The sequence below is a fragment of the Mytilus trossulus genome, chromosome 7 (genome assembly GCF_036588685.1).
Source record: "Mytilus trossulus isolate FHL-02 chromosome 7, PNRI_Mtr1.1.1.hap1, whole genome shotgun sequence".
In the NCBI taxonomy this organism is placed as follows: Eukaryota; Metazoa; Mollusca; class Bivalvia; order Mytilida; family Mytilidae; genus Mytilus; species Mytilus trossulus.
This window is the reverse complement of record NC_086379.1, coordinates 62824390-62841572: the sequence shown is the minus strand read 5'-3', so window position 1 is coordinate 62841572 and position 17183 is coordinate 62824390. Positions and strand designations below refer to the sequence as shown.

The 17183-nt window shown below is 31.4% G+C and overlaps 1 protein-coding gene across 1 annotated transcript; it reads left to right on the top strand.

The window, feature by feature from the left end:
- The first annotated feature begins 8214 nt into the window (after positions 1-8214).
- LOC134725514 (four-domain proteases inhibitor-like) lies at positions 8215-16678 on the top strand. Its single transcript, XM_063589387.1, has 7 exons — positions 8215-8339; positions 9964-10047; positions 10419-10607; positions 11235-11396; positions 13658-13785; positions 15713-15878; positions 16585-16678. Exons 1-7 carry the CDS (start codon positions 8306-8308, stop codon positions 16641-16643), a joined length of 822 nt encoding a protein of 273 aa, XP_063445457.1. The 5' UTR covers positions 8215-8305; the 3' UTR covers positions 16644-16678.
- Positions 16679-17183: the final 505 nt, after the last annotated feature.

Here is a 17183-nt window from a genome sequence, read left to right as displayed (position 1 = left end):
ATTATTGGTCAACAACTTATGACATATTTATGTATTTTAATGTAGACCAACATGTCTTCTGTCTTAAAAATGCTTGGATATGAAATTGAAGATATTGAATATAATCCACTTAATCATGTCATAACAATGATTTGTTTTGTGATTTATAAATGTTTTTATTTATCAGAAAAGAGAACTAAATTTGTGAACATGTTGTCAGTTCTAAAAAATGAAATTGAAACACAAATGTTATATCGTCCAGATAATCTATTTTTGAGAAAATTTCAGATGAAAATATTGAAACCTTGATTACATTTATTTTTTATGAGAATTAGACCTGATATAAATACTTCAGTCAGTATTTAAATAACAAAGAATCAATCAATCAATAATTTACAAATCAATCAAGATCAGGGGTCAATCGCTCCTTCTTTGATCTCTTTAACATATTTCATTATTACTTACCAGAAATATTTGATTATTATAAGTTTAAAAGTTTACACATTTGATAAGTGACTTAATGACTGCAATAAATTACTCACCACTTCAAAAAAAAAAGAATCTTGAAATCTAAATGCTGGTGTGGGTGTTTTCTTCACGACGTTTTATAGGGTTATAGTCCTTAAATGTCAAAATTTATCATTCCTTCTTATTTTTTGCTATTATTTTGATACCAATAATATAGAGACAGAGAAATTAAAATAATTAGCAAGACAAGATCAACCAGATCTACCGATAAGTCAAATGACTAAAATAATCATGAATCAGAAATAAATTACTTGCTATTTCATAACGACTTTTACTAATTTCTAGCATTTTTTTCAATCTTAAATAATCAACAAATCGTGATTTACACCTAATTTCCGAAGAACAAAAAAGTATATAATTGACTCCCTGTTGGTATAACCATTAAATGACGATTTTTTTCTTTCTTTTATTTTTGAACTTTGCATATTATTTTGAAAACTATAATATTTAGATAGAAATATAACATAGTAAATTGATCATAGTAAAAAGACAAGTGAAAAACTGTGTAGCAAAATTATTTGGTATAGTCGTTATTGAAGTTATTTTTTTAAAAGATGCTTTTTGATGTTTTGCCAATTTGTTTGCAAACTGTCATAGATGTACATACATATATGTTAAATAAGCAATCACGATCAGCTGGACAAGATCTGCAAATTTTTCAACATGACTGAAATTGTCAGTTAACTCTTTATAAAGTTATTGTCCTTTCAATACCTAGTGATTTTTACCAAAAAGTGTCTATTGTTGAAGATTCAAATGGGCGACATAGGCTATTTTAAGCCTCTAGTTTCCAATGACCATAATATGTGACAGTTTCTTTATAAAACAACTCATTGAATACCAAGAAAGATACTATTGTTCATGATCTCAATAAATTATAAGTACTAGAACACATCCGCGAAATCGCGGACAAAAACGGCTAGCGAACTGTTGTAGGATAATTTTTTTGTAAAAGATATATGTATGGAGAATTTCATAAAAGGTATCAAAAGCCCTCTCCCTTTTTCTAAAGTCAGATATTTGTTTCCTTTCTGTTAAATTCAATTATTTTCGTGTTTCTGGTCTCAGACCACAATTATTCGACTCCTTTCTTACAATTCATCTTTTGGTAAAAGTCAAATTAAATTAGAAATGTGCACCGCTTCAAACATGAAATAAATGTAACTGCTTGTATATAGACCATTATTTGTCTAAAGAATATGCTTAGACATTCCATCAGTGCTTTTTCTTTTGAGAGCCTTATTAACATGACAATGGTAGGATATGAATTTTGTATAAATGACTAAGACCGACTAAGGCTAATTTGAGGGGTGGTCGGAGGGGTCCTGATCCCAAAATCCCGGGCTTAAAAACATGAAATCACAAGATGCAGCATGTAAAGAAATTCATATCTTGAAATACCGAAATCGAAAAATATATTCCCGAATCCTGTAAGGATCAATCCCCAAATCTCGAGGTTAAAAATATCCGATACGGACGTCTCGAAAAAGGTCTTGCCTCCCTCTAATATGTATCCTGCTTTCATTTTTGCCAAACCACTACTTTCACTTTCAATTATAAATTGTACTGTCCCATTCATGAGCATTATGTTTTCTAGTCTTTGCATCCATTCGTTCGGTCGTACGTCCGTCTGTTCCACTTCAGGTTATAGGTTTTGGTCGAGGTAGTTATTGATTAAGTTGAAGTCCATTTAACTCGAAACTTAGTAAATATAGTGCCGATGTGGCATTCGTGTACTATAGACACATTATTGTTTTCACATGTTTTACTTAATATTTGAATATATATGCAACAAATGGCAATTTTTAACGACCTTGACTGGCTATACAGCCCTTGCACGGTTGGTATATGCAACTGGTATGACCCCTTCAATAGTTATCGATTCAAAGAAAAATGTAGACAGAATACAGAGAGTCTCTATATATATATTAAAGTAGTATAATCGTAGTTTACATGTAGATAAACGCGAAAAATAATTTTCCTCTCAAATATATATAATAGTTGTGGTTCTTGCAATCTAACCACCATGATATGGTTCTGATTGGCTCAGCTCATTTATTTTTCATTTTTGCTATCTATCATACGATTGATTGCACTTGCGCAGGTTTCAAACTGGAAGTCTTATCCATGGCTTAAAGTCAGTTTGAAGATGGAATCAATATCCGGACTCCCTTTTTGTCGTTTTTCTCCAAAAATAACTCAACCTGAATTATCATAAGAACGGATGACAAATGCGATTATGCATGTTACCTATAGAACACAGAGGCATGATGATTAGTTTATCGTGGAAGGAAAAGAAGCGACACACAAAATGAGGTCTTCTCGTGAACTTTCACGATTACAGTATATATAAAAGTTAAGAGATAAGCTAAAACAGAAAATCAGTCACCATGTTGTAGTACATTTGTTTTCTTGCTGTTGTAGTAAAGTTCATATTCAAAATGATACCCTACCTAGTTTTATGTAGGATTTGTATTGTTAAAATACCTTTAGTTTCGTGTTTGTTTGAGTATTTTGTTTTATCCCTCGAACTTGCACTTCCTCGAAATGCTTAAAGTCTTATGAAACGAGTGACTGATGAAAAACAATGTTTATCTAATTCTTGAACCAATTCATGTATATATCATCTTATCCTGTAATTAGGTGTCTTACTGTACATATACAGCCCTACATATATCGATATGCTGTATCTGTATACTATACACTGTATCTGTATACTATACACTGTATCTGTATACTATACACTGTATCTGTATACTATACACTGCATCTGTATACTATACACTGTATCTGTATACTATACACTGTATCTGTATACTATACATTGTATCTGTATACTATACACTGTATCTGTATACTATACGGATATCTCTTTAAAACCCCACCCACTGCCGGAATGCGTTTGTGTATTGCTGTTGACGAGTGTTGTATGAACCTGCATGACCTCAGAATTTATATTTCAGTTGCATTCCAACATTTGTCCAATGAGGTATTGTTTGACATTATGCGAACTTATGATTACTTTTATACGTTCTGTTTGTTTTCAAACATTTCTATAGAGCAATAAGAATTAAACCATTTTTCTGATTACAAAATAAACAGCAGTATTTTCTACGACGACAATCATCGATTAAAAAACATGAATGTGTACATGTGTAACAAAATCAAACATGTCACTTTCAGCATACATGTTAGGTGAATGTCATATTGTTGACCATTTGAGATTCTTTTTTCGCGAACCCGTTTTCAAGTAACTGTGATTATAATAGTACTCAAGGAATCGAAAATTAATGTAAAAATGAGTTTTTTGTGTCTTTTAAAGCGCTAACAATATCATGAATATATAGAATTAATTGCAGGATAAAGACGATATCGGCTGTATTTAAAGACACTAAACAGTTATTGTCTATAACTAAGACTTATGTGCACTAATTTATAATTTTTTACTCAAATATATCGTTTAATCGTAATTTGTTTCTCTCTCTGTCTGTCATGATTTAACAAATATGCTAGCTCATTTAATGTCGTGTTATGAAGCCGAAGTTTACCAATTGTCACCTTATAGTAACAAATCAACAAAAAGCATGGGTATTTAGCACGTGTTAAAGATGTACAATCAAATAATTGTTTACTTTAATGACAGAGCCATGCGTATTGAGATCACCGGATTTTAACGAGGAGTGTTACGCTAAGGTAACAATGCATACGGAACATATGGCATCGAATTGCTTCCTTTCGACGAAGCAAGCATTTAAAAAAAGTAAACTTCTTTGAAATGTGGACAAATTACAGAATTGTCTGCAGAAAAAGGTATATGTACATAAGTTATATAATGAAAACTATCCATTTAGTCATATAAACATATGCATTTTTTTTTAATTTGAGATTTCATATGATTTTAACTAATAAACTAATGATAACCATTTGTGCAAGTTTTTTTTCCAACTTCCTTGCCAGAAAAAGGTTTTTAAATAAAAGTGTCGTATTAAAGATAAGACACATTATTATTATATTATTTCAACATATCTTATAAAGTTAACGAATTTGCATCTATCTTGTTATATAGCTCGTGCATTCAAAACTTCTTTTTCTATCTTGTGTGCCCTGATTTGGGTAAGCTCCTCTTTTTTAAAGGGGGTATTTTCAATAGAATGTGGAATATTGTGAGAATCTTAATATAAAAGATATATTACTATAACACTTATTACCTTGTCAAAGTTACATTCTTTGGAATTTATATGATTTAAACGAAAGGCAAACGATACAAAAGGGACATTCAAAGTCGAAAACTAACGGATAACGATATGGTTATCAAAGAAAAAAACTAACAATATATAAAACACAAAATAGAAAACTTAGAAATAAGCAAAACGAGCCCCAACTGAAACTGGAGTGGGGGAGGGTGGGGAGGGGGTTGGTATGGTTCAGTGCAATGTTATGCACCAGGTCATGTTCAAGTTATACTCAGAATGTTGAATTTGTTAAATGTTAGACAAAGGGTCTTAAATAACAAAACTATAAAACTTTTTACATAAATGAAAAGCTTTTACAAAATAGTCAATTTGCAATTCATCAATATCAAATACTCATAATACTCTTCACCAACGCTTTGCTCCTTTTCAGATTTTACGTTTTGACAAAGCAAATGTAACAGAACCAAAAAACGTGTACCCCACTGGGCATCCATATGTAGTTCAGCTGTCCAAACATATAGTAAGTACATTAAACAGGATTTTTCTCAATATCGCAAAAATGAAAATTGCATTTTTGTTTAAAATGTTAAAATCACAATAATAAATGCACGCATTAATTTCTGAATTTATAGGATTTGTTTTAGGGCGGCAATATTCAACTTTAAAAAAAAATGGAACCACACTTCTTTTTTATAGCAAGGATACATTGATGAATTGGAGCTTTGAAGGTTTCTAAAATCAGTATTTGTTCAATTTCAGATCAATTGTTCTATGGTGTGACCTGGGAAATTTTTAAAAAATAATTAGGGAGTGCAAATAGTTCAATATCTAACATAAACAACAACCAGTACAACAACAACTTGAATCATTTATGTTAGTTTCCTGCTAAAGTCAGTTTGGTATGAACTACTTGTGACTGGTCAATGATATTTTGTATGAAGTGGCCTTAACATCATTACATATCTATTTGACGACTATTATGAGACCCTGCATAAGTCAGTGAATTTGAATTTATTAGTAAATTTCAAAGTTGATTTTACTGCTTAAGTTACTTTGATATGTACTACCTATAATCACCGATCAGTGATATTGTGTATGAAGTTGCAATACAATCAGTTCATCTCAGATAATTCCAAGCCACTGTCGACGAAATTATTTTCTAGTAACATTATACATGTATTAATAAGCAATGATGCTGTCCATCCGATTCCCTTTCTTAATTTAAGGTGAACAGATGAGACATACCTCTGTGTCAACCATTTATTTAGAAATAATCTATATTATTTTAAAACTGTTTGTTTTTGGGGTGTTTTTTTTTGGCTCTTTTTGTTTTACATGATTAAACAAAAATTTAACTTTAAAAAAATATATACCTGTTTTTATGGAATTGCACAAATCTCAATCCCTCTGACTAGTGTGTGATGTTGTTTTCGTGTGTCCAAGAAATCATCATACTCTTTATGTCAGCGTTTGCTCTTTCGACAGACCCCTGACTTTGAGGGTGACGTGGTCTACCATGCACTAATTTCAGCTCTGGCCAAAGGAGTTTAAGTTCTGTAATAACATTAGCCGTAAATTCCCTTCCATTATCACTTTGCAGTATATATGGAGCTCCCAAAAGTAGGAAAATGTCAGTGAGTTGGTAAGCCACTTCAGCTGCTCTTTTTGTCTTCAAAGGGCGCAGTACACTGAATTTGGTTAAGTGGTCTTGGTAGTGCATGATCCACTTGTATTCTCCATCTGGACATGACTGATAGTCAACAAGGTATACTTGACAACAGGAATTAGAGTCTGTAGAAGTGATAGGACGAACAACTAATTTTGTGGTTTCAGTACGACTTTTCTTCAATATACACTGTTCACACATCTGAATGAAAATTCTGATAGTTTCTCTGCTGATATTGGCAAATTGTTTTTAACTCCTTATATGTCTTGTGGATGCCTCCATGGCTAACTCCAGAATGTGCAGTTCTAATCAACGGATAAAGTTCATCTACTGTACAATAGTAAAAGATTTCGTCACCTTTGCGAATGAGTTTTTCAATGCCTGCTACACTCAAAACATCATATTGCCTCAAGAAATATCTTTGAAGAGCAGTCTTTTTGGAACTTAATTTTGCTTCCTTTACATTCCCAATAATCTCTCTGTATCTTTCACGTGTAAATATTGAATTACTAGAAGATTTATTGTCATCACACAATTTAATTATTTCATCATGAAATTTCTTTTCTATACTGTTTTCCATCTTAACAATTTAGTTTTTACTACTTAAATGGACAGTTTTGTTCATTTGATATATTAAATGTACTCACATATTGAGAGTTTATACCTTTAGGCAAAGTAATGAATGAATGAATGAGTGTTAAAAGAGAAACAATTTGTTGTGAACTTCAAATAGGCCAAGGTAAAATAATGATTTGTACAAGTTATAACCTTTTTCTCCACAAAATTTGTACAGGTTATTACTTGTATAATTATATTCATACACGTAATAACCTGTATGGAAGCATCATACAAGTAAGTAATTACTTGTATGAAAATTTTGTACAAGTAATAACTTGTACAAAATAATAACATGTACACGACATAAATATAAAACACAAAAGGACATTTAGCAAACGACTCATTATATGTCTCAAAGTACAATGCATAAGGATAGATCATTTTTTCTATATTTTTTTCTTTCAAACAATTTTTAGCTATCATACCTTGTTGATGACCTCCTAGATCAAAAGTTGTAAATCTCATACCACCCATGGTTAGTTCTTCAGATGCTACAAATAATAAAATATTACAGAAATTGTATTGTTAACATACTATTGATGAATATAGCTGATGATCTAATAAGCATTTATCTATTCATATTTAATAAACTGATTCTATGATCTGCATGTCCTTTCTGAGCACTGGAGATCATCAACACTTTTCTGTGAGATTTGTATTTCTCAGTCTTGAGTTTTCTATTGTGTGTTTTGTATATTGTTGTTAATCTTTTGGTCACATTTCATTTTTTTGCCATGGTATTGTCAGTCTGTTTTCCAAATTTTGTATCTTTTGCTTATCGTTTATTTCCTAGCGTTGTTCTGTCCCTTACATTTCATAACAGATTATTTTTAAATGTTTTATATGTCTCCTAACTGGAATTAAACGACTCTTTCAAATTCTAAATTAGATTTTCACATGTCTTACGATTTGTGCTACACATTTAACTCACTGGGATGTAATGTTGAAACAAGCTGTAAAATTGTATCATCTTTTAACATATATAGTAAAGTAGTTTTTCCTGTATTATCTAAACCTAGAAATACCAACTTACCAGACTTTTTATATAAACCTGCAAATAAAATCTCAACAACTTTTATTCACATCATATCTTCTGTAAATTTATACACGTTTATATAATGTATCAAAGGTATTTCTAAATTGTTTTTTGCTAGCCTTCTAACATGTCTTATGTCCTTTTTTTCTGATAAACTGTATGTAATGAGATATAATAAATTATTGTCAATAATTCAAATAACCTAACCAATATGGATAGTCACGATTCCAGTATATGTAAAGATAAAGAGATAAGCTTGAGTCCAGAACAGAAAAGACAGGCGCCATGTTGTGGTCAATTTTACTTCTTGCTGTCATAGGTAAGTCAACATTCATTAATAAACCCCGGTTATAAGTTTAATTTATGATCTTTAGTTTGTGTTTGTGTATTTGTGTGGTTTTATTTTGCCTGTTCCGATTAAAAATGACAAATTGCATTTATTCCATCAAATGTCATACAACTATTATTTTTTTGAGAATGCAACCTTCTGCTTTTGTTGTAGCTCGTGTAGTCTCTGAAATAATAACAAAAAAATGCCCGCACCAAGCCAGGAATATGACAGTTGTTGTCCATTCGTTTGATGTGTTCGAGCTTTTGATTTTGCCATTTGATAAGGGACTATCCGTTTTGAATTTTCCTCTGAGTAATTTTGTGATTTTACCTTTTGACTACGCTCTAAATAGCTAATTTAATAGCCCGATGAGCACTTCTATAAAGTGATAATTGTTCAAAAATAATAAAAAAAATATACAAGAAATAAATGTTAGACTTTAGAATATGCCCCTCTTTTGTCGGTGATCAGTTTAAGGGTCAACAACTTCTGTATGCACAAACATATCTGATCCACGAATGTCAATTAAATTTGTGTGGACTTTGTTCTTCTTACATGCTCTTCGCGACCCTCCGTGTTGTTAAAGGGTTTAACACAATATAATAAGAATTACATGTTTAATCAGTATGCCTCATATTCCTGTTTGGTCATTCATATATACACATTGTATATGATATCCATCATTTAGAAGATCTTCCACTTTTACGCTATAAATGAATAGCTAAAAGATACCAAGGGTCAATCAAAAAAGAAGAAAGATAACTCTATTAAAATAAAGACAGCAAAAAGACAAACAACATTACACAAAACGATACACATACAAAACAAACTATTGACCAACTCATTTAGACGCCACCGAAAACCAGTGATACATTCGGGTTCATGTTTAACCCAAGCCTTCTTCTTCACGTTTGGTAATGACAAGTTAATTTTAAATTTTAAATAATAAGCATTCGGTGACTCAAAATCCAGGACTAGATTGTGAATACGAAAACGTGTATCCTTAGTTTTCAACACGATCTCGATAACGGCATAAAACTTTGGGAAGAATGACTTAATTTTAGAACTAAAATGTCTTTATAATTCAAAGGCTACCGTAAGCTTATGAGAAGCAAATAACAAGGATATCGAAATAGTAAATATAAGCTGTGGAATATTGTACAACCTCCATATGAAGGTGCTACTGGAGTTACTACTTTTGTCGTAAAAAATAGTAACAACCGACTCTTATTGCCAATTCCTAGATGTAAGTCAACATATGAGCAGACTGAACTTTATCTTTTGTAGATGTGATCAGCTTAGCCACCAATTGCAAACATTTAATAACTCACGGAGAGGAAATCCTTTGTACTAGAAGTTAAACGATAATGATGGCTTCTTTTAATTTCCTTTATGAAGCTTTTGTATAAATCTGTCTCATAGAATAAATTAACACTTCAGTTTAATAAGGAGTGCCTCTGTGAACGAGGGACGAAAGATATCAGAGGGACAGTCAAACTCATAAATAAAAAATAAACAGACAACGCCATGGCGTTCTTCAAGTTTATCACCATATAACGATGATCAACTTATCAATATTTAAAAATACTCTTCACTAGCAATTCTTTTTCAGATGTTGCTTTAGGACAAACCAATTGCCACAGAGTATGTACTTCCCAGTACGCACCCGTGTGTGGATCAGATGGCAAAACATACAGTAAGTAGAAACGTAAATACACACACAAACAAAAATCCATATTGCACGAACGTCGCTTAATTGTTGCTCCTATTTGCATTTAATAGTTAAAAGGTACCAGACTTATAATTTGATGTGCTAGACGAACGTTTCGTCTACATAAACCTCATCAGTGACGCACAGATAAAAATATTTAGAAAACTAAACAAGTATAAAGTTTACTAAAATTGAGTTCCAAAAAATAATGAAAAAAATTACGCCTATGGTAATCTATGTCTGGAATAAAAAAAAAGTACTAAGAAATTCGAAATCAAATTTAATTCAATTACCCCCTTATCTAATCTGTATTTCAAATAATTACTCTCTTTTGATGTATGGATTATTGTTTTTAGCCAATCAATGTCTCCTAAGTGTTGCAATATGTTATTCTAAGGCAAAAGGAATTAATCTACATTATTCACACCGTGGATCTTGTAGTCACGCCGTTACCATCAGACCACCAATTCATTCATCATACAACTGTAAAGAAGTCTGCGATGAAGAATTGCAGCTAACATGTGGAACTGATGGAAACACATACCGTAAGTTGTATCCATTTGTGAAGCGAGGGGTTCTAATTTAGTCAAAATAGGTTAACGAGAATTCACGAGTTGAAGTAAGAGGGAGTAAACCGTAAAATAAAGAATAGACAGTCCGTTCAAAATACCATATAAGTGGGTTAAAACATAACAATTCATTTGGTAGTTACTAGGGTAATTGAATATGTTTAATTTCTTCTTGGTATTTTCTCAATTATAAAGAAATCGCAATGTTTGACTTAAAGAGCATTTCTTGTACCGCTACATATTAAAAAGCGTTTATTTACATAATCCCTCCAGCTTACATACACCTTTTTCGACAGAAAAATGATTTTGTTTATTGACACAAATCTTCTACATAGTCTGGTCTGTCACGACAATGGATAGTAGGTACTAGTAAATGGAACAATCTCATTCAAACTTCAATTTTCAGTTAGGGATAGAATTGCTACAGTTTGATTAGGATTACAGATTTTTTAGAGCTATCAATTTCTACAATGACAACTTGTTTTATTGAATATTAAAATCAATTAATTTGACGAGGAGACAATTTTAACAAAAAAGGAATGTAGATTGGATATATCAATGCAAACATAAACTTGATGTGATTATGTTTTTTGACATTTGCAGATAATAGATGTTTCTTAAACTTGGCAAATTGCGAAGCAACTAAAACTGGAGATCATGTTGTTTATGCTCACTCTGGTGAATGTTCTGAAAAGGACAAAACCTGTCCACACACCTGCGACAGTCACTTAGATCCCGTGTGTAGTACAGGCAATGTCACATATAGTAAGTAGCCTCAAACTAGACGCAATGTATATATAAAAAAATATACAAAATATCAAAAGATTTTCCCAGGTAAAAAACTACATTAGCTGATATATATATTTGGCAATCGTCAATGGCAGTCAGCAGGGTTTAAAAACATCAGGCCTTCAAGTCATACAACTTTTGAGTCGGTTTTTTGTACTCATACTCCAAAATTAAACGATCAAAATGTAGGATTTCATATTTCGAGCATGATTTTTGTGCTCCGAGCACTGAAAAAAGTTTGATGACTTCCACCAAATTTGTTCGACCAGTTAGTCAAATGCGTTTTGTTAAAATATATTTTTTCACTCTTATGGTCTTTTGAAAAATATTGGTTGTGCTGTATTTAGATCCCTCTACAACGATATGTGTTACATGCACACGTATAAAAATTGCGGTGTTTATCAAACGCAATCATTCAATTTAGATTTGTTTATATTTATTTCGTTTGGGCTTGTATAATATACTCCCTCTGGATTATATAATCCGTTCATCCTATGTTGACTTTTTTTTAAAATTCAAGAGTCTATCCTTAATTGGGACAAAATAAATGGCCTTCCAAATACATTTCGATCCTTAACATCACTACAGAGACATTTATTGTCGAAATTCGGATATGGTGAACACATTTTAGCACCTCATGTTTGTGGTTTACCATCTATGTGACAAGTTAATTGTTTTCTTCTTGGTATTAAATTGATATAGAGATGCTTTTTGTTACACCTTGTGGACAATTTAATTTGGCAATCGTCAATGGCAGTCAGCAGGGTTTAAGAACATCAGTTGTTCGACCTGTAAGTCAAATGTGTTTTGTAAAAATATAATTTTCTCTCTTTGGTCTTTTGGTCTTTTGGTTATGCTGTTTTTAGACCGCTCTACAACGAAATTCATTATATGCACCATTTGAAAATTTCGGTTTTTATCTAACGCAATCATAGGTTTTAACGTTGTTTGCAATTTAGACTTGTTTATATCTATTTCTTTTGGGATTGTATTATATTTTCACTCCAGATAAAAAAAATCCGTTCATCCTATTTTGACTGTTTAAAATTCAAGTCTATCCATAATTGACGTAAATTAAATTGCCTTCCAAGTACTTTTCTATCAGTAACATCAATGAAGAGACATTGATTGTCGAAAACCGGATATGGTGTACAAATTTTAGAACCTCATTTTTTGTGGTTTACCTTCTTTGCCACAAGTTTATTGTGTTTTCTACTTTGTATTAAATTAATATAGATATTCATATTGTTATGCCTTGTGGTTATGACCTGTTAGTCAAATGCGTTTTGATAAAATATACTTTTTCACTCTTTTGGTCTTTTTGGAAAATGATGTTTTTGATGTTTTTGGACCACTCTACAACGAAAATTGTTTTATATGCACACGAATAAAACATTGCGGTTGTTATCAAACTTAATCATAGGCATAGGTTTGAACTTTGTTTACAATTTAGACTTGGGGTTTATTTTTGCACCTCATGTTTGTGGTATAACATCTTTTCCGCATTTTTTTTTCTTTCTGTTTGGTATTAAACATTTTGTTATATCTTGGGATCAATTTTTTTGGCAATCGTCAAAAAATGGCAGTCAGCAGGGTTTAAGAATATCAGTTGTTCGGCCTCTTAGTCAAATGCTATTTGTTCAAATATACCTTTTCATCATTTTTGTCTTTTCGAAAATGTTGTTTGTGCTGTATATAATATAAATATACATTTTGATTATACCTGTAATATAAAACACCAAAAAAAAAGGAAAAATAATGAAATACAGGGTGCATTTTTTTCTAACACAAACGATGCAAACAGCTTAGCGCACACCGGTTTTGATCATTCCTTTCAAGCATACGTTTGCAAAGTTAGCATAAACTTTGACAAACTGTGCACACGCTAAAAATGCATCTGCAATTTGTCGTTTCTTATTACAAACGCAACATTTCTAACTTCAACCTGATTTAAGTTAGTATTTGTTTCTAAGTTTGTAAAAAGTCTGTTTACCAAAAACATGTGCATTCAATATTGAAAGTTCAAACAGGGTCAATAAAGACTTATTCAACGATGTATTTGTTTCTACTTTTGTAGCATTTAGAAAACAACAACAAACGCGACACAACGTGTTACAAAATTGTGGTTAGAAAGAAATGCGGTCACAATCTATTGTTAACGCTAAACGTAAATAATTAAAAAGACTTAGTGTTTTTATTTTGTCATTTTTATCGTATTGGTATTTTTTCATTTCCAGAGAATCCTTGTATGTTGGCCATATATGGATGTAGATACGCCCATCTATCTAGTACTTTATCAGACAAATATCATATGGCACATAATGGTTCATGTGACGGGACTGACCCGTATGCATCAACAACAATGGTTAGGATAAACTTTATTTTAAACATGCATATAAGATACACGTGAAAAAAGTAGCACATAATTTGTTTATGCATTCCTGGAGTTCAATATCGTGTTATTTTCCTAAACTTTTTCACCCAGTTGAACATTAATTTCTACACATACAATTCATATGATAAATCTACAGATATCTTTTGTCATGCCAATATTTGCATTTTAGCTAATGATTATATTTCCAATACAAGCATATGGATCAATTTTTATTTTCCTTAACCATCATTTTGGTATTTTATGATTGATTCTTCCAAAATCCTGATCAATGTCAACGTAGTAATTTTTTTACTCATTTTTGTCAAAAAGTATTTTGATATAAGCACTGTCGAGTCAATAGAACATTTTAAATATATAATTTAACCAATACAAACTTTTAAAAAAATATATAAAGCTGCACATATGCTGCAGAATGTATATTATTGAAGGAGAGGGGTCAATAATGTCGTTGACGACTTAACAATATTGGCAATGAAGATGCCTTTATTGAGGTATTATTATTATTGTATTACTATCTATTTGAGGTTACCGAGGCATACAAGAAAACAAGTGATTTTCCATCAATTGCAATGGAAGACGACATCCTTTTTCTAACACCCAAGCTAAGCAATAATATTTAAGGGCCCTGTTCTCCTCCCCACACAAAAAAAAAAAAATGACCCACGTTTCTATTGAATTAAGGTTTTGCTTCCTGAATAAAAACAAATTTGGTGGTACATGTTATGTATTTTTTTATCAATCAGTCAGAACTTACATTTTCAATTGGATTGCATTCAATGTGTAAAAAAAGGAAGCTCCTCTTCAAATGTTGATGGTTTAATGTGTTTTATTCCTTCGTAGATAACTTTAAATTATCTGTAAATGCCACAGAGAAGTAGGCTATAAGGTCCCTAGTTTCAGTCTGAAAACAAGTAGACTCTTTTCTAGTTAGGTAGTTACAACAACAAATGGAATTTTTAAACGACCTTGACTGGCTATACAGTCTTTGCACGGTCGGTAAATTAAGGTAGTTCAGGAGTATACCGCCATCTTGCATTGTACAATCACAGTACATAATCGGTCTAGTTCTTTGCAGATCTTTGCACACATACGTAAATTTGGAAAACAATTTGCAATTTGTTGGTTACACTGTTTATTTATATAATGAAAACTTAGTGATTCATTGCACTATCGAAAATGTTTTAACAAATACCTAATATTAGTGTTTTAGAATCATTTTTTTTCAAATAAGCCATTTAAGGGGAGATAATTCTTTTAGTACAAAATGTATACTGGAAATACAGGGAAATTTTCATGATATTTCATTTCTTACTAGTAGCAAGAAAACAAGTTAGGTTTCATAAAATATTTTATAGATCTTCTCATATTAAATTTCAAAATTCTGTATATCAGATTTCTTTTTATCAGTTTATGCAAACAAATGTTATTTTTTTTAAAGAACGTACATTCTAGGCTAATTTTGGCAATTTTGAACGACTCTTACCTTGAAAATTATCGTGGTGACCCACACTTTTTATTATTTAAAAAAAAAAGCATAGTAAAATCTTCATTTTGGCAAAGTATCAGAAATTTGTGTGATTTCTTTTCCATACTCCTGAACAACCTTATTTACTTTTTATATGTATTTTAACTGTACGTCAGCTGAAGTTTAACTAGTAAAACTATGTCATTTTCATTCGGATTTAAAGGTACTTGATTTTGACCGTTAATGGGTGAATTTTGGAAGTAGACGTGGATACCAGTTTTTATTATTTTTTTAATTAAAAGCATATAACTACTAATCAGAATGTTCTTTCGAGAAAAAATTGCAGTAAAGATGTTGCCTTTACTGATGACGTAGTCTAGCTGTTGCCAATGATGTATTAAAGTTACAATGATTTACTATCACATCTTGTAGCTCGACTGTAGTTCATATATGACCCATGGGGCCATAGCAGGAGAAGGAGGCACTGGGCATTTATGGACCTGTCCTAGAGAACACGAATTACTATGCGGTGCTGATCACCATACATACGCTGGACCATGCTCATACTGCAGACGTATGGACTATGCCAAAAAACTCGGTAAGTAAAACTCGAGTTGCGAATTAAAAAAATGAAATACAACCTTATTCAAACAAGACTCAACTGAAAAACGATATTGTGTAAAATACTTATATTGATAAACAACAACAGCAATACCGATATCAATAGAGACGAAAGATGCCAAAGGGAAATTGAAAAAAAACACCTTACAATTTAATGTCAAAAATACAAAAACGATGAGAAGAAAATGATAACGATAATTAAAAAGGTCAACCTAAAAACTTTATAAGATTATAGCAATATTGTAAAGGACAGTGTACTTTATCTTCATAGTAAGTACTGAGTTTTACAAATGACAATTGAAATGGTACAACACAGACCTTTGTTCCACTTTTGCCATTATGTTGTCGGTCGGCTTAGGGTTTTCCATAACATTGCATAATGAAATTTTCCTCTGGAGAAAAATGAAAATTACTCTTGAAATAAAATAATTTCAAAGACGAAAAGAGTCTGAATATGGTCATCTATTTCAGTGTAACTTTAAATCTTCGAATGAAAACATGTGTGTACCTTATTTGAGGTCAACAGTTGGCCTTAAAGTACTAGATAGAATAGTTACTTCAAGAACAGAATAGTTAGTATTTCTGACAGTATTTAAATCTAGTGATTTACTAAGTACTTTTTTTTAAGGATGCTATTATTTTGACTTATTGTAAATTCCACTAAATGTAATATTTTATTGCAGATGAGAATAACATGGTGCACTTAATCTCTAAATCTGCCTGCAAGACGTGGATTGGTTAAATTTACCTTTGATGAAATAAATTAAAGTGGTGGTGATAATTCTCATTACAGCTCATTTTTTTTCTAAACTAGAACTGACGTGTAGCTTTTGTCTGTAAGACACTGTAAATATGAAACACAAAGCCACAGGCTCTCCCTCATAATAAGTCATTCACTGGTACACAGTTCTATAAAAACAAATTGTTTATTTACATATTTTGCGTTGAAGTCTCGTATATAACAAGATACTGGAAGGTTTGGTTTCATTGCTGTAGCAGTTCACAAGAAGATTTTATTCAACATCGACATGAAATTTTTGTAATGAATGGTTCTAGAAGATCTTTTTGCATACTTATCAACGTTTTAATATAAACTTATACCCAAAAAACGAAAAAAATGTGATGGCTGATTTGCCAAGAACTGCAATACTCTCAAATAGACCCAGTAGAAAATTAGAGCTGTCCTACCAGCCTCCTTGGTGAACGAACTAATAACATCAAATCAATAAAACTAGCAATAACCTTATAATGGAAGTTTCTGACATATCTGGTTTAATTCTAT

Coding starts and splice junctions, on each gene's coding strand:
- LOC134725514 (XM_063589387.1), top strand. CDS start 8,306: ATGTTGTGGTCAATTTTACTTCTTGCTGTCATAG. Junction 10,048..10,418: donor ATCAGATGGCAAAACATACA/GTAAGTAGAAAC, acceptor TATTGTTTTTAG/CCAATCAATGTCTCCTAAGT. Junction 15,879..16,584: donor GGACTATGCCAAAAAACTCG/GTAAGTAAAACT, acceptor ATTTTATTGCAG/ATGAGAATAACATGGTGCAC.